Source organism: Protopterus annectens, chromosome 8.part0 (genome assembly GCF_019279795.1).
Source record: "Protopterus annectens isolate FY-2018-M chromosome 8.part0, PAN1.0, whole genome shotgun sequence".
Classification (NCBI taxonomy): Eukaryota; Metazoa; Chordata; order Ceratodontiformes; family Protopteridae; genus Protopterus; species Protopterus annectens.
Genome location: NC_056741.1, coordinates 450846031 through 450864892, shown reverse-complemented (window position 1 = coordinate 450864892; position 18862 = coordinate 450846031). Strand labels below are relative to the sequence as shown.

Genomic DNA, 18862 nt, shown 5'->3' with positions numbered 1-18862 from the left:
TATGTGGCCTTCTTAGAGATAGTCCTGCTCTCCACTCCCTTTGCTTCATACCCAGATGATTCAAATATGAGATGTCTGATAATGCATACACTCTTAAAGCAAGAATGGGATATCTCTAAATCTTGGAGTCCTTGAGGCTGTTAACAAGGTTGAAGGAGGTATCTTTTTCATGTCAAAAGAGTGTTACAAGACATCATTTAGGTCATGATGATGGAAGATCACACACTAATATGCAATACAAAAAAGTAATTTCTTTTTATTTTAATTTGTTACACTTTAGACTGCTGTAGATGATGGACCATTACATTGTAATATCTTTTTTTGAAATTGCTACTAATGTGGCTGTCACTTTGAAGGCATATGTTATGAATGTATGCTCACTTTAAATGTACTACTCTTTTTCTATTTCTTCCAACATTAACTGTCACAATTGTGGACTACATTTAACAATATTATCACTTTCTGTTCTTGGTTGCTTTGTACTGGTTACTGTCCAAGTATTACTCATATAAATGCAGTTTGGGACAAGCTATGTTGTCCTGGTCCCTCAAGTAAGGGGGTAAAGGTGTGTGGGGAGGGTATAGTAGTAGAAAAGAAGGTAAGGATTGCAGCTGGTTAGGATAGTGGGTTTGTGATGGTGAAAGGTTTAAGGAGAGAAGGAGATGTAAAAGGAAGTGAGGTAGGAGTAGTTGGGACTTCTGACAGTACTAAGGGTTTGGGATTAAAGTAAGTAGGCACATTTGGCATGAGTTGGTGGCCCTCCCACCCTCCTCTTTTATATATGGATGGAAGATGTGGGCAATTTGGGGCAAAGAAGAGGGACAGGATTGTCCTCTTTTGTTCCCCCCATAAGAAGGTGGTTATTGCTTTATGGTTTGGTAGGGTGGTGAGGTGAGTAGGTACGCTACCTCTTTATGTGGATGAGTAGGTACGCTGCCCCAGTGGAGAAGGTATCAGGGTGAGCTGGTACACTGCCTTGAGGTTAAGTTCATCCAGGGTGAGTGGTGACGCTGCCCGGAGATCATCATTGCTGAAGAAGATAATTAATGTTGGTTTTTGTGTACATATTTCACTGGATAATAGAGTTTAATAAAAGGTCATCAAATGTCTTTATGTGTGTAGTGTGGTCACTTAAAGGGGGGATGGGACAATGAGCATTCTAGAATGTGACAAATTTTCCCACTCAGGTTTTAATTTAAGGGGTCTACAGCACAGAGAAATTCAGACAGTTTGGGTGTGAATGGGAATTTATATAACATATAGTCCGTACTCTCCACAGTGTAATGAGCAAACAGAGAAAACTATTAAAACAGCAAAAAATTAAGGAGGTGTACCAAGGCAGATGATAAGGGTTGTCATCTCCTACTTTTGGAATATAGGAATACTTTACATTGAAGGACTCATTAAATTATCTGCTTCCGCTATACTTCTGATTCCTGACATTCAGTACCATCTAAAGGATATGCTGGAATTAACTTGATGAAACTGAAATCTTCTACCTGTATGTCAGAAAGGGAGGAAGCAAAAATATGATAAAACACAACAAAGTTTTCAGCCTAAATCTGAAGTAGTTGGTGAAGCAGTTGAACTAAGGTTCTAGGTTATTTGAAGGGTAAAAAATAAAGCTATACAGAAGGAATCACAAATATTTGTATATGAGAACTACATCAATGTCAAAATGAAAGTTCCAGAAACATGGTTAACTGGAAATGCTACTAACAGAACTGTCACATGGAAATAGAGAGTCACAGAAAGAGAGACTCCTCTAATTACATCGCCAACAAGTGTTTGAATAGTAGAAACTGTTGCAAAATGAAGGGCAGATGCCTAGAGAGAATATTTCAGTTAAACACTGCATATTTAGAAGACCAGTGAAGAATCCACTTCCATCTATCAATGGTTTGAGAGCTGGTTTTGTTTCGAAAGACTAAAACGTTGCATTTAATGGATGCTTATTAAATATGAAAATAATGATCTGGTCTTGATGCAAAAAGCCCATGCCATGCTTAATTTAAAGTTGTGGATAATTTAAATTATCAGTGGAAAGTAATGCACCATGCATCATAGAATATTTATAAAGTGGGAAAAAAACAGGGTTGTAACATATGGGGTATATGTCCTTAAAAATGCAATTACCTAGTGACAAGAAAATATATGTCATATAACACATTTCTTTCTATGAGTCAGAGTAAATGTCTTAAGAAGGATGATTAGACATCAATGATGTTTGTCTTTGTTGAGCATTCTAAGTGACATTCAAAGTTGCATCCTTTTCTAAAATGACTTGCAGTCCGACTTTCCCATAGAAGCTACTTCTTTTGTCCCCATAATAGTGGCAGTGGTCCAGTGGAGTACATTTATGTGCTGTTCACTCGTGATAAACATAGGAACTGCTCTAAACTTTAAAAATGTACTTATATATAATTTGTTTCAGCAAAATGGTCTCTACACAAGTCTTTATTTACTTGTATGGCCATGTTATACTCATCCTTCAAATAACTATTCTCCGGCACACAGACTGCTGCAAAATTCCTGCCCTGCAGTTCTGGAGGTAATTCCCTTCACTCACACATCCCCCTACTTCATTTACAATAGCACCACAGTTGTACCATATTTTACAGCAATGTAACTTCTTTCGGCTACACAGCAATTATTTAAATAGGGTGCAGGGAAAACAACTTCCACATTGCAGAGAAGGGGGCGTAGTCACTATGCATTACAAATTTTATTTATAATGTGCTCATTTCACAATAATTTTTCATTACACTGTATTCTGTTATTTCAAATGTCTGTGTGTTTTAAGAAATCAATATTTTGGACTCAGTTTTATAGTGTTCATTCTTCCATTAATTGCTTATTGTGTGAATATTATCACAAGTGGGAAAGTTGCATACTTTTACTGTTTGAAGGACAAATGTGTGGTAGAAAATGCCATTTGTTCTAACCCAAACTGGAACTGTAGGAATAGCAGTGCTAATATGTATTTCTTTTTTAGCCGTGTTTTTTTTTCTTACAATGCCTTACACATCCTTTTGATAGGACACCATTTTTCCCTATCGTTTTCCTTTAATCGCTTGTTTGCATTGAATAAGAATGATGATAACCTGAGTTTGTGCCTTTTTCATATATTTAGAGAGTGGCAATACATGTTTTAATGTCTTCCCCAGATTCTGTTACCTACAAGCTTCACAACAAACCTGAGTAGTCACTGGCTTGTTCCAGCATTAAAGTAATCATGCTACTAGGTTTAATGAAGGATACAAAGTTATTCATTCTATCAATCCCTTCCTTTCACACTCACTGTTTCTGTGAGAGGCATCAATCTTCCTTCCAATCCATGCTTGAAATGCTCCTTTGTCTGTGAATGCCATCTCACACTAAAACAGTTGCTGCAATTCATTGAATGGTGCCACAATAAATTCTGAAGGCAAATAATATCTGGCAGTATGGTGCAGAGGATTCTGAAGGGAAAATAAAATCTGGAAGTACATTGTGCATGATTCTGAAGGGAAACAGCATCTGACAGCACAACAGAGAGAATTAAAGCTATGAGCTGCTACCAGGATTCATTCATTAGTCTTCTATTAGCTTTCATCTGTTTTCGCTTGCATGCCCTGTGGTGAGTAAGTCACTTAAAGTGTATTGGTCATGTTTGGAAGCATCTTTGTTTGCAAAGAACAAAAATTATAGCAGGCTGTTTGACTTTTTAGCTTCACTGCTTCCTCCATTTTTCTCCACAACCACCCTATGATGTCTTGGTAGGTACTGAGCAAAAATTTACATTCACCTGCAAAATATTACAGATAATTAAAATAACTTACTTCTTTAGAGAAGATGCATCTTATTTACATCATGGTCTCACTACTGCTACTATATCATGATGTGATCATTTTCAGTGTGAGGTATTTATTTTATTTATTTACTTTTGTTTCCCAAGATAGTCCAACTGGGCAGAAGCCTATTTTCAGCAGAGGCCTGGGGAGAAAAGCTCCAGAAATAGATTACAGAATTTTTCAAATACGCAAAATATATACATCATGTGCAATAATTTTCCAAATAACATATACTACTGATTACAATATGGAATTTTTCTATGTACAGAATTTCCTGTCATAGATGAACAGAATATAAGAAATATAGTATACACATTTCATAGATATTCAAAAAGTTACAGAGGATGGATTGTGTATGTCATATTACAGTTGTAAATAAAATTGTGAGCAATTCAAATTTGCTCATTCAGTCATTCAGTTAGCAGAAACTAAGTGATTAAGAATTAGAAGTAAGTGACTATAAGCAAGGGATACATGTTCAGAGCATATTGAGTAGCTGGGTAGTGAAAAGGCTTATCCTGGACAGGAGCATGGGCAAAGCCAATTGTTACAGAGGTACTTGTTTTAGGATTTTTTTTTAAGTGAGATGAGTTGGCGGTGGTTATAATGTGCTGGGGAATACAGTTCCATCTTTTGGAGAAATAGTTAAAGAGAGTCACCTGCTTTATTGCTGGATTTGCAAGAACTAGTTAAGAACTTGCATTTCTAAAAAGAAACTGTTTTTGATACATTTAACATGGAAATACAGTTATTGATACATTCATTTAGGTTCAGTCTTTCAAGATGTCATGGCAGGGATTATCAGTTCTAAGAAAATAATTTCAAGAGGCTCTCCTTACAAATCAAATAAAATGCAAAACCAACACACTTTTTGCTTTAAAAATTGTATAATGTGGCATTGTATATGGTAAGGAGGTTGTGTTCGACTCCAAGAGGTTTGCTATTTAATACTGGCTTCATTACATGACCAATAAACTTTAATGTTTGGGGCTAATGGGTCTAATCAGCTGAAAAATTAATAAAATAAAGTTAATGATGTTTCACATAAAACCAAAGTACAACGCACAAAGGTTACATGCTAGGGGGTAAAGAATGAAAGAGAGTGATAGTTAAGTCTTTATGCATGGGATTCTAGTAGCAGGAACAAAGAAGGAAAATCATTTTGTTAATTAAGGTTGGACATTTTCATGTTGTTGTTATATGGAGGATAGAGGACGTGCATCAGGGTTCCCACAGACAAAGGAACAGTTGCCTACTCGGGTTTAAGAAATAGCTGTCCATATACAAACACACTATACACGCATGGACACACACACACACAGTTATACACAGACATGTATGTACTTGTATATGAGTGTTTCTGTGCATGAATATGTACATACATGCTCACACTACTGCATGTTGTGTGTATACAAATATAATTATACACACACACGTACATTAATTACTCTCAGTCAAAAAATGATTTCCTTTTAGTGTCCTCCACACAATGCATGGAAGGCTGTCTAAACATATATTTTGACTAACTGGAACAGGGTCATGCTTGTAGGGTGTGATGGCTGCAATAATGAAAGCTGTCTGCACACAACTATATGTAAACTGATTCAGCTTGTGTGCATTGTTTAATCTTGAATATATCCTGTACTATCTGCTGTACTTACAATTTTTTTATAATAATCTGTGTACTAACTACATGTATCAATCTGGAGCTTTTCTCCCTGAGTATCTGCTGCAAAGGGGCTTTGTTCAGACAGACTTTTGTCAGTAAACAAACACAATAAATAAAATAAAAAACAGGTTTGGCAGTCTCCAACAACTTTAGGAGTCAAATGTAACATTTTCCAGTTGCAAACATCAGAAGCACATGAATACAATAGCTCAAAGTGGCTAGTCTGAATAAAGCCTGAATAAAGTTTAATACTGCATTTGACTGGTGTGTACTCTGAGAGGAAATTATTTTATCCATCCTCCCAATAGTCATAATAATAACTGACGTGCAGTCCTTGGTGACACAGGTGTGTTGCATTACTGCCTTAAAATTAAGCAAGCCAAGTGTCAGAACTAATTACTTGTTCTTCCTACTCTACATAAATCAGAGGTGTCATGCAAAAAATCAACCAGAGCTTTCTTTATAGCTGCCAGCAGTATCCTATGCATTCAGCTGCCTGTTATCCAAGAATGTAACAGACAACAGAGAACTCCTACCTTCCTGTGGCAGTAATGCTGCCCTTAAAAGTCTTACAAAAATGTGTTTCAGTTTTGACTATGCTACTGTCAAATAATAGTATATTATAGCTATAATTAAAGCAATCACTAATGGTTTCCTCGCTCCACCATGGCTAATCTAGATACTGTTTCTATGCAATGAATCTGCTCATTATGCTGGTGTTCTGGGTCTAAGCATAGGCCTGGTAACCAAAATACCTTGGGGAAATAAGAATGAAGCATATGGGGACATCTTTCCTACAGTTGTCAACTGGAAGAAGAAGATATACAAATCATAATAAGTAGAACAGTACAGCAAGCTGGCATGCTGTACTGAGTAGATGTGTGTGTGTGTGTGTGTGTGTGTGTGTGTGTGTGTGTGTGTGTGTGTGTGTGTGTGTGTGTGAGAGAGAGAGAGAGAGAGAGAAAGAGACTATATGTTTGGGAGTGATCAAAAAAAAGCCTGTTACCATAATCATCAGCAAATTCATTCTAATCCCCCTACTGGTGATAGAGAAAAACAGAAGAAAACAGGGCAAGCCAAATTAGATGGTAAACAGCATATGGGGACAAAACAAAAAGGAAGTGTCAAGATATTCCCCACTAATATATCATCAATATAATCAAACACTGGAACAAATAAAACTAAACAATAAATAAACAAACACAAAATGATAGAAAAAGTCAAATAAAAATAAAGTTATTAAAAAGTGTCCTAGACAGACAGTAACATCTTCAATATAATAAATGCAACTTGTAAAGATTTCTTAAAATTTAATATATTAAAGGATCCTCCTCTGGGTTCATGGTAATTCATTTTGTCTCAGAAACGGCACTTGTCTCCTGTTCTGTTAACACAGTGAGGTAAAGCCATGACTATAACCCAGTTGACTAGAGTTTGATTTTTGGTTCTCCCAGCTATTGTACTTAGTGTGGGGAGGAATGACAAGGCATAGTCATTTCAGTTTTGTTCTGTTGGGAGCATGTCCTCCAGGCACACACTCCATAACAGAATCCTTGGTCTAGTCTACAAGGGGGGGGGGGGGCTGGAACAATAGATCATATCCCATGTAATAGAATCCTCAGCATAGAGTTAAAGTCAAAGTAAACTTTATTGTCATTTTGACACCACAAGTGAAGTCTAAACGAAATTACATGCATCATGCTCAAATTGAGAAGAGAAATACATACATACAATTACACATGCTTAGAAGATATATATATATATATATATATATATATATATATATATATATATATATATATATATATATACATACATACAATTACACATGCATCAGACCTAACATTTACCTTTTTCTTAGACAGTTATATTATTACTACAATTATTCTATACACCACTATAACAACTGATTGGTTCCTTATTGCACCTGTACTTATTACATAATGTAATTCTCATGTTCTCTATATTATGAGAATATCTAGCAGTTTGTATTGCACATCATTTTCTTGAAAACTGAAAAGTTGGTTGTGATGTCTTACTGTTGTTACACTGTTGTTTAGTTATCACAAGACTTGCCAGTGTCTCACATCCCTGAGATTAATACCAAAGCTGAAGAGTCTAATAACTTGAGGGAAATAATCTTCTTGAACCTGGTAATTTTATAGCATACACTGTGGCATCTTCTGCCAGATGACAGGCTTGTGAACAGCTCAAAAACAGGGTGAGCAGGATCACTTGTCATTTTTGTTGCTCTGTCATAACAGTGTGTTGTGTATAGATCCTTTATCACTGGAAGTTTGGATCCTGTTATTTTCTCTGCAACTCTGATTATCTTTTGTAGGGTATTTTGATCTGCAGCTGAACAGCTTCTACACCACACTGTGAAGTTGCACATTAGGATACTTTCTATGTTAACCCTGTAGAAGGTGGAGAGGATAGAGGAAGGTAGCCTTGCTTTCCTCTGTCTCCTCAGGAAGTGCAGGCATTGATGGGCCTTCTTTACTATGTGACTGCTATGTGCTGTCCAAGAAAGATCCTCTACTATATAGACCCACAAGGAATTTTGTGTTCTTTACCCTTTACATTACCTCCCCATTTATCATGAGAGGAGAGTGAGCTGGTTGTACTCTCCTGAAGTCCATTATGAGGTCAAGATTATACTTGAAACACCATTCAGTCAAATAAATCCCTTCCTGTAAGCTTTTTCTTCTCCTTTGCTGATGAAGCCCACGACTGTAGTGTCATCCACAAACTTAATGATGCGATTGGTGTTAAATCTGGCTTTACAGTTGTGGGCCAAGATAGTAAACAGTAGGGGGATTAGCACACAGTCCTGGGGTACTCCTGTGTTGACAGTGATGCCCTTTGAGGATGTCTTGCCCACACATACTCTGGGATCTTCCGGTCAGAAAGTCTAGGATCCAGTTGCACAAGTGGTTATTAACACCTAGGGGACACGTTTTTCTATTAGCTGTTGTGGGATCACTGTATTGAATGCTGAACTGAAATCAATAAACAGTATTCTGACATAACTGTCCTTATTTTCTAGGTGTGCAACTGTGAGATGCAGTGCAACAGAGATGGCATCTGCCATGGAGCGATTTGCACGGTATGTGAACTGCTGTGGCTCAAGTGTTGGAAGGTATGCGGTCAGGTGTTTGTTGATCAACCTTTCAAAGCTTTTAATGACGATGGATGTGAGGGCCACTGGTCTATACTTATTAAGGCTAGAGGGAGTGGCTTTCTTCAGTAGTGGTATAATCTTTGTATTTTTAAAGCACTTCGGTACCTTCGCTTGGATGAGGGCGATATTACATACATCCATCAATAAGTACAGTGCTTTGCTGTTCAGCACAGTCCTTTAACATATATTACTCAAGATGTTGACCAGCGCAGAAGACTTTCTTGGATTCACCTGACACAGGTTCTTTCTCATCTCAGCTTGGTTTAGAATGAGCACTTCATCACCTGGGTATTTAGGGAGTAACATTGCCTTGGAGCAGTCCATCTCCTCAAATCTGCTGTAGAAGGTGTTCAGCCTATCCAGGAATTCTGTGCTGTCCTCACATTGAGCTAATATTGGATTGTATTCAGTTATGGCCTTTATTCCTTGCCACATACTCCTGGAGTCCCCCATGTTGAGGAAATGGCTTTGTAGTTTCTTTCCATATTCCCGTTTTGTCTCCCTTATCCCTATCTTTAGATTTGCCCTTGCCACACTAAGAGCATCTTTGTCATTCATCTTGAATGCCACATTGCATTCTTTTACAAGCTCATATACTTTTCCTGTTATCCAGATTAGACACAAATGTGCTTGTTTATAAGGATGCTGGAACAATAGATTGTACCCCATGTAATACATTTTTCAGTGTAGACAGAGGGGTGCTTGTCTACAAGGGGGCTTAATCAATAGATCATGTCCCATGCACAGGCGTGGACATGCATTGCAAAGGCCAGTTGTGTGCCAATCCCTTAGATGTTAATGAGCAGGTAGAGGGGAGTGGGCTTTAAAAGCACACACACACACACACACACACACACACACACACACACACACACACACACACACACACACACACATATACCCCACCAAAAGGACACAGAGCTCTTAACCCAAGAAATGAATGAGTCTATAGGGTGACCAAGAAAAATAACTTTAATGAACAATGAATAGAACTGGGCCAAAAATAGTGCAAAACCAAAAAGACACCTGCCAGAGGGCCACAAAGCATGATAAATATTTACTGAAACACAACTGTGCATACGCATATGCCATAAGCAGGAGACAGAGACAAATGTACTGGGCAACTTTAGTGATGGCTTCTGTTTTTAACCCTCTAGATAGTTATAGTAAGACTCACTTGTTCATTGTTTTCAATACATCCTTCATAATAACAGTGTTCAGCCGTTATGGGAAACCATTCTAACCTTCATTACCCCAAGATGACAACCATAATACAGAAGAAACTACTTTTAATTATCTTCTTCTTGACAGCTACTGACAATAAGAAAAACAGTGTTCTGTGATTGATCTCTTGTTACAGCAGCTGTTATCATTGCTATAAGTACTTTAACCCATTATGACCAATGAGGAAAAGCATAGATCAAAGCAAAACTCATGGTTTAAATACACAAAAATATTGCTTATTACATCTCCAACTGCTTTGGAAGGTTGTGTCTGGAAAGTCCATATATACATCTCAGAAATCAGGCTGCTAATTACTGGAATAGGTAAAAATGGTAAATGCCACTGCTGATACCAAAGTAGAAAGGATTGTAATTCTAGAAATCATGCCTCACTGACTGATGGGCATATACAGTAGCCAACAATTTGAAAAGAAGTAGCCAGTAAGAAATTATACCTTCAGTTAGCTAGAAACACACAGTAGGTGGGAAATCATCCCCTGCTACATCCACCTTTAGTCTCTTAGCGTCAGAAGAAAGTACCTGGGCTGGTTGTGTTCATTTTATACTATAATCACTAACCTACAGCTTTCCATCTTAACTGCATGCAGTTATGTAGCAGTCCTACCACACAAAACTTTTATTCTTTGATGTTTATAACTTGTCAATCATGTTATGGGTCAAGAAAGAGGTGTGGTTCATCTCACATCATACTGAGACATCAAAGACAGCTAGTCACAGTCAGGAGACCCAAATGGAAACCCTTCAGCGTTATTTATGTAGAGGAATTCCTACACCCATGCAGTGCCTGTGCCTTGGTGCATCTTTCTCTCTAATATAACTAACTCGGAAGTCACCAAAGCTCAGGTTAACTTGAATTTGGCCATGCTGTCTCCTTGCACCAACCAACCAGTCTCCAATTTATTGGGCCATAAAAAAGTAATCAGATACCTCCAGGAAGTCATCCATAATGATCTAAGCTGTCAAGAAAAATATGCTTGCTACCTCATGGAAAAGCATTAAAAGCAGATTATATACTAACTGACCCCATGTGCAAAAATAGGAAAATGGGTTGAGAATGGATGAATGGATGGATATAATAAGCAGAGATTTAAATCATAATACAGTCTTATCTAGTTTGTACATACAAATATTTCAGATGTCTATTCTCACACATTCAGTGACCAAAACTAATTCACTAAAATGAAAAGTGAGCAGGAAATACCATGGAATGTTCTGTTCCACATCTGCCTTGTGATTACTGTTCCATTTGGATTGATCTTTCCATCAATGAGTGTTTCATTCACTGCATGGGCATACAGCAGAACCCCATCATAAAATGCTCCAGCAAATAAATTTACCTAAAACAAAGCAGAAATAGAATTTTAGTGATTCATCAAGGCATATCAGCAAATTGTGTAGACTGTATTCAGTTATATCAGGAATACTGTTAAACACTGTCTTAGAATACTGTATTCAGGTCATAGTAACATGTACACATCCTTTTATCAACAAGGCTTTGTGGAATACCATAACTTGAACCAGTAATACACTGTCAAAAATAATTAAACATAAGTACTTACACATCTAAATATTTTATGTCCTTTCATATTGTATCTTTTGATGTTAATGGATGTGATGAATGGAATAGTAAGGAAAGCCTGTCTACATTCAGCTTTGTACATCAAGTTACTAAACTCCCCTTTGTAGTGATTTATTTACAATTAAATGTTAAAACTGTGGGTCTTTGGTAGGCTGGCTAAGTCATCTATTGGATCACAGATTTTGTCTTTTTAATAATTTGTCAGTTGGGAAAGTGCACTGGTCCATGGGCCTTATTAAGCCTTTAAACCATGATGCAGGCCAGTTAATCTGGGTCACAGTCAGTGCTTAATCCCTCTGTACCATGGGGCTGGCAGCCTGGCACTGTGTCACCTTTTTCAGTGGCATTCATGTAAAGCCACAATGGTAGTACCAGACCAGTCCATATGGCTATCAGGGAGCCACATAACTGTTATTAACATGGCCTTCCCCTTCATTAATAACACTGATATAGGAAAGAATTTTTAGGCAGTACTTTCACCTAAAATAAGTAATATTATCACTACATTAAAGTACAGAAGTTGACACAAACACATATACACACACACCCACACACACACACACACACACACACACACACACACACACACACACACACACACACACACACACACACACACAGAGAAACTCACATTACTGTTTTCATTCTTAATTCAACAGATCTCTTTCACTGCCATGGTTTGCAGGCAAAGGGATTCTTTGGTCGAAGCATTCAGAAGTGGCATTGACTAGTATTCTTCACATTACTAGGAAGCACATTGAGTTATCAGGTTTTTCTCTTAATGAGCAGACGTCTCTATTGTTTCCCTTAAATGTTAAGTGGCTACAAGAGTTTAGCTCAGGTGTTAACACAAGTTTATCATAGGTAATGTAGTAGAGTATTTGGGAATAATTACTGTGATCTTCTCTTTTAGATAGTGTGGCATTTCTGTTAAAGATTATTGGGCTATGTGGAAAGTAAGACTAATATTTGAGTTAGGCCTAAATTGCCTTTTTTTCCAAAAATTCAAGGTTTGAAAATGGTAATCTAAGATATTATTCATCTCCAGACATTTTAGCAGGTGGCTAAGGATAAAGAAAGCAATAAATTAGCTCCAGAAAATTTATACAGCTTACTTATGGGAGGAGTAGGAAAACCTTGTTGATGACAGCACAAGAGGATGGGAATTGGGAGTCCCTAATTTACAGTAAAGTGGCAAGTAATATGCCCTAGGCTTAATCCAAGACCAATCTGGTTTTAATCAGAATATTAGGTTTTAGGTTTTCTGTACTTAGATGGTGTAAGATAGGAGAGGGGGGTTAACAAGATTTAGGATCCAGGTGGTTTGGAAATGGGGTTAGCCTAAGAATGCTGGAAGTAGGGTAAATGGGAAATCCTACACTAGAACTGCTGGAATATATTTGTTATAATGATATTAGAGAATATTCCCATTGGTTGGGTAAATTGGATGCAAAAGAATATTATTTATGGTGTGGATATGTCAAGAAGAGATTACATGCAACTTAATAGTTCCCATTTGTTATCATGGAAACAATTCCACAAACTCAGTCTTGAGTTTAAATGATTTGTAATGTCTCCCACTTCATAAAATGGAGTATACAAGTACCATTTTTTTCTTAACAGGACGTTGCTGAAGATAGTAAGCAACCCAAACTTCCCACCATCCTAAAGCTTATGTGGTTACTCAAGTAATTATACACACTGACAAAAAAGCAGTTTGAAGAATACACCAATTTAAATTTAGTGATAGGAATAGCAGGAATTAGGTTGCACGTGGCATAATCCCTTGCACACATCTATGGCAGAATTTACATTATTTAAAACTTTGCATATTAGACAGCATTTGTTAGATTGTATGGTAGGAACAAAAATGATCATCTAGTTGTTGACGTGAGGTCATCAAGATATTCACTATTTTATATGATCTGGGAGTGTCCGGTCATTTTTTAGTCCTGGGTCAAATCTTATTATTTTCTCTCCTGAGCTACTGAGCCACCTATTCCTGACTTGACAAACTGTTCATTCTGGCTTTTAAGACAAAATCATAAGGCCTGCATCCTCTCAAGAGAGGGTTGTGAGAATGTAGGGTCTGTTGATGCAAGTCTATTGGTTGCAATTCTTGGAAATTGGGAAAAAATACTCAATAGACTAGAATTACTGGAAAGGCTCACCCAGACTTTACTACACTTTGCTGTGAGGGAAAGGTTGGTTTGCTTTTTATTTGTTGCATTTTGTATTGGTTTATTGCCTTTTTATATTTTGAGTGCTGTGATTTGTTTTCTTTATCTTGTGTTTTGCTTGTGTTCTGCTTTTAACTGCATATTAAAACTTCAAAAGACACCACAGCTCTGTTTCTTGTGGGTCAGGCAGAAATTAGAACTGATCAATTAAGGACTCCTACAAAAGATAGAAGAGGTCACTTAAGGTTAATCATATGTGAACTGAGGGGGTAGAGCTAGGAACTAAACCTTCTATTTAAGGGGAAAAATAAAACATTTCAGAGCTTTATTGGAAAGGCTCACCCAGACTCTGCTACACTTTGCTGTGAGGGAAAGGTTGGTTTGCTTTTTATTTGTTGTATTTTGTATTGGTTTATTGCCTTTTTATATTTTGAGTGCTGTGATTTGTTTTCTTTACCTCTTTACCTTGTGTTGTGCTTGTGTTCTGCTTTTAACTGCATATTAAAACTTCAAAAGACACCACAGCTCTGTTTCCAAATACCACTGTCTTTCTAGCTGCCTGCCTCTTATGTTAATTTGAGCATATATCTCATTTCCTCTCTGCTTTCACTGGCTTGTGTGAGTAAGCACAAAATTATCATTTTGTGAAATCACTCCCCTTCAACTATTTAAATATATTGGCCATTCTACTGTATTCCATAGTACCAGAATACAAAAGTGATCACCCCCTGTCAATCTATCTTGCAGTTTTAAAAATAGTGACTCCCCACTAAAACTTAACTTTTTAGACAGGTAAAACTTAAATTATCTACTTTCACATCTAACTTCTCTAGTGCACACTGCAGTGTTTAGGATTAACCATTTTTTTTTTTCATCTTACCTTTAAGCATCCCTGTGACTAGCACTTACTCTAAAACCTGCTGGAACGCACTAGGAAGCTTTAAACTGATACAAGCACTCAACTCTCCTTATTAATAAGGAGAAATTAATCATAGGCACTAAACAGCCTATAATTGCAAAGTACCTTGCTAAGGTAAGGGAAAACTGCTCCTGTACTTAAAAAAAAAAAAAAAGCACCAAACCAAGCATGTCCAAGGGTCAGCTTCCGTTGATTTCCCCTGTCCACCTGGTGAATCTCAGCATACTGGGGCAATGCAGCAATTGCCTCATTTACACAGACAACCCTCTCCTCCTACCACCTAACACTACAACCTGTGAGAGATGCACTTACATAGCCAAACTGGAAGCAACGGTCTCTCCACCCACGATTGTGCTAGACAGTCAAGAGGAGAAGGTTAACACCTGCACTACAGCTCAAGCAACACATAGCCCTTCTAAACTCAAACCACCAACACCCACACATAGCAATACTAAATCCACATATGTGGAGGCCCTTAACTGTAACCTGCCCAAGCAACAATGACCTCCGAAGCTGAAACACAAACAAACACCAATCACAACCAAAGTGTCACATAGCTCACAACACCAGTGTCCACCCAGCAACAGCCCCTAAGGCAAGACAATGTACCTAACACTTTATTCATAGGTGATTCTATAGTCAGGCACTCTGATGTCCCACTCACCAGTCTGAACAAGGAGAAAATTACAGTGAGCTGCCTCTCGGGTGCCAGGATCCGCCACATAATGCATACACTCAAGTCACTCCACAACAAGTACAAATATGACTCTGTCATTGTTCATGTTGGAGTGAATGACTTGAGACATACCTCCCTGGACTACATGAAAAGAGACATGGAAGAGCTCTCAGATCATGTGGCCCAGGCAGGTATGACCCTAGCCCTGAGTAGCATCCTGCCTTTGCCCAGAATGACACCACAATATAAGGACAAAATGATGACTTCAACAATTGGCTAAGCTTCTGGTGTCACTCAAAGGGGATCCAGTATCTGTCTGCCTGGAATGACATAATCGACAGACCACAATGCTTTGCCAGAGATGGTCTGCACCCGTTGCCCCTGGTATTCAGATTACTGGCTAAGGCTCTTGCTACCCCTATAGTGCCTCTTTCAGGTAAACTGCAAAGGACAAAACTACCACCATAACAAGTACAAGCATGCAAAATCTGAAAGTAATGCTACTCAGTGCTAGAAGTCTAAACCTCAAAATGCACTCTCTCAAGGCACTCCTAAAAATGGAGAACATCGATATCTGTGCAGTAACTGAGACCTGGTTCAAGGCTCCAGAGAGCATGCCTGCAATACCAGGCTACAACTCTTACCACACTTTTCGGCTACCAAACCAGGTGGAGGAATGTCCATATTCACCAAGGATATTCACACCACCAGGTTAGTTGCCCAACGCAATGCATCTGAAATTCTTCAGGTGCAACTAACACTAGGTAAGACTGCATTCCAAATTGTAGCTTGATACAGATCCCCCACCATGCCCCAAGATTCTTACTACACCTTTCTAAACATACTGGAAAATATTAATATACAACCAAACACCCTAATACTGGGTGATTTCAACTACCCTGCCATTAACTGGGAAAACTACACGTGCACCAACACCTTTCCCCAACGGTTCTTGGAATTCATAAATTCCAATGCCCTGGATCAAATAATCCATAGTCCCACCAGGGGCTCCAATATCCTAAACCTGGTCATTACCAACATGGGAAATCAATGCTCCACACCTATGGTCACCCCTCATTGGTCAGGTCAGACCATAAGCTAATCACCCTTAACATCCACATCCCACCCTCACCCCCCAGTAAGGAAACCTCCATAAAAAACTTCTCCAAGGCCAACTTCATGCTACTCAAGTCAGAAGTTACAAACTTCATGACACCCATGCAGACGGGAAATGAAAGTTCGACTGTTGAGTCCTACACTAAGGCCCTGTACGAGCATATCCACTCATGCATGAATTGTGCCATCCCAAATAGAACCAAGATGCTCGCCTCCAAAAAAAGGAAGCCAATCTGGTGGTCCCTTGCCATAAACAAACTTTACAACAAAAGGAAAAAACTGTTGCAGAAAAGAGTAAAATCCCAGGATGCAAAAAACTCCCTTACCAGCCTCAGTAAGAAGCTGAGATCCCTCATAAAATCCTCCAAAGCTAGTTACGAAAATAAAATTGCCAACGATTCCAAAGACAACCACAAGGCATTCTATAACTATGTCAAGAATCTAAATGGCAATGCTCAAATCTGCTCTGAGCTACAACAGAATGGCATTAAATATACAGATCCCAAGGATATTGCCAGTATCCTGACAGATCGATTCAATGCCAACTTCACCCCCCCTCTCAGCCCCTAAATGGCCCATCTCAATACTGAAAGATTGCCAAATTCCGGTAATAAAGGCCACACAGGTAAAAAACGTACTCTCCAAAGCTAAGAATACAGCATCCATGGGACCAGATGACATCCCAGGCTGTGTACTACATGAACTACAAAATGAACTGGCACCTCACCTAAGTGTCATGTTTAATTATACCCTCACCTCAGGCTTCATGCCCACTGAGTGGCGCACAGCGACATTTATCCCACTCCACAAGGGGGGCTCCACCTTGGATCCCGGGAACTACAGCCCCATCAGTCTGATGAGCCTGATCTGCAAGGCCATGGAATGTATTATCATGGAACCTATAAACAAAGACATTGGCAACCTTAAAACACTGGACCCCACCCAGTTTGGGTTCATGAAGGGCCGATCTTGTCTCCTGAACCTTACTGACTTCTTCAAATCAGTCTCCAGAGCTGTGGATGAGGGTAAGGCAGTCCACACAGCCTATCTGGACCTTGCCAAGGCCTTTGACACCATCCCCCACTCTGGAATCATAGATAGACTTACTAAGCTGGGCATTAATCCGTACATCACTCGATGGGTTGCCAACTGGCTTACTGACAGAACCCACACTGTAAAAGTAGCTGACTCCAAATCCAGCTCCAGACAAGTGACAAGTGGAGTACCTCAGGGTTCATTCCTGGGACCTCTCTTGTTTGGCATTTACTTCTCTGAAGTACAGGCCAACACTAAGGGACTCTGGCTAAGAAAGTTCGCAGATGACTGCAAACTGGGAGCCATTATTGAATCCCCAAATTATGTGAATACAAAGCAAAAGGGCCTTACAGAAACAGATGCTTGGTGCCAGAGCCATGGGCTCAAGCTCAATGCCAAGAAATGTATAGTTATCCCCTTTGGGAAAAAACATGTACCCGTGAATTATTACATAGGTAGCAGTACACTAAACACCGAAAGTGTGATAAGAGACTAAGGGACACAGGTGGACATTGCCATAACAGTCAGGAAATCCTTCTATCTGGCACACCTCATCACTAAGGGCTTTTCATCCAGAAAAAGGAAGTCATCGTCCCACTGTACTCATCCCTCATTAGACCTATTATAGAATACAATGCCCCATTTGGTATGTACCTCTCAAGACATCTGCAACAACTGGAAAGGCATCAGAAATACCTCACTAAAAGAATCACAGGCCTAAAGCAGATGCCCTATGCTGACCGCCTTAAAAAACTCCAGCTATACTCTGTCACATATCGTCTACTCTGAAGCGAACTCTGCTTAACATACAAGGCCATGTCAAACCCAGAGCTGTTGGACATGCTACACTTAAAGAAATCCCAATCCCTCAGAGTCACATGCTCCAGGGATCTAAATCTTGTCATCACAATAAATAAAACATGCTGGAGGGATAGGTTCCTGACCCAGAGACTCCCCAGACTCTGGAATAGACTGCCTATACATGTCAAGCAGAGCGCCTCTTTGGCTCTCTTCAAAAGGAACATTGATGATTGGATGGGAGAAAGGAAATTCATCCCGGGGATCATGTCAGTCACCCTGCTAGACAGGGGTCCAGGGAAGTAAATAGTGTGGGAAGAAATAGCCAGGGAATTGTTATGGCTAGGCTTGTATAGGCCCTAGGGCCGATAGCCTAGTACCAACCTATGAACCTATAAGTGCCTAGTAATACAGCTTTACAAACAAAGAATGCAATGTCAAAATTATCAGAAAGGTGTTCATCTGATATATTTTGATCTACAGTTCTCTTCTGTTGTGCATATATGGTCTGCTGGGGGAATGCATTAGTCATATTACAGGAATTGTTAGTGCTCTTGTGTACATGGTGTTATTCCATGCATTGTATGGTGCTGCTGTGGTTGTTACAATTATCTTTATAAAGGTTTGCT

The 18862-nt window shown here is 38.8% G+C and overlaps 1 protein-coding gene across 1 annotated transcript in view; it reads right to left on the bottom strand.

Annotated features, from left to right (window-relative positions):
• NPR1 (natriuretic peptide receptor 1) overlaps positions 1-18862 on the bottom strand; it is a 3300976-nt gene that overhangs the window by 2068309 nt on the left and 1213805 nt on the right. The window contains exon 4 of the mRNA XM_044079969.1: positions 11132-11267. Within this exon, the coding sequence (XP_043935904.1) occupies positions 11132-11267 (136 nt within the window). The remainder of the gene's footprint in view (positions 1-11131; positions 11268-18862) is intronic.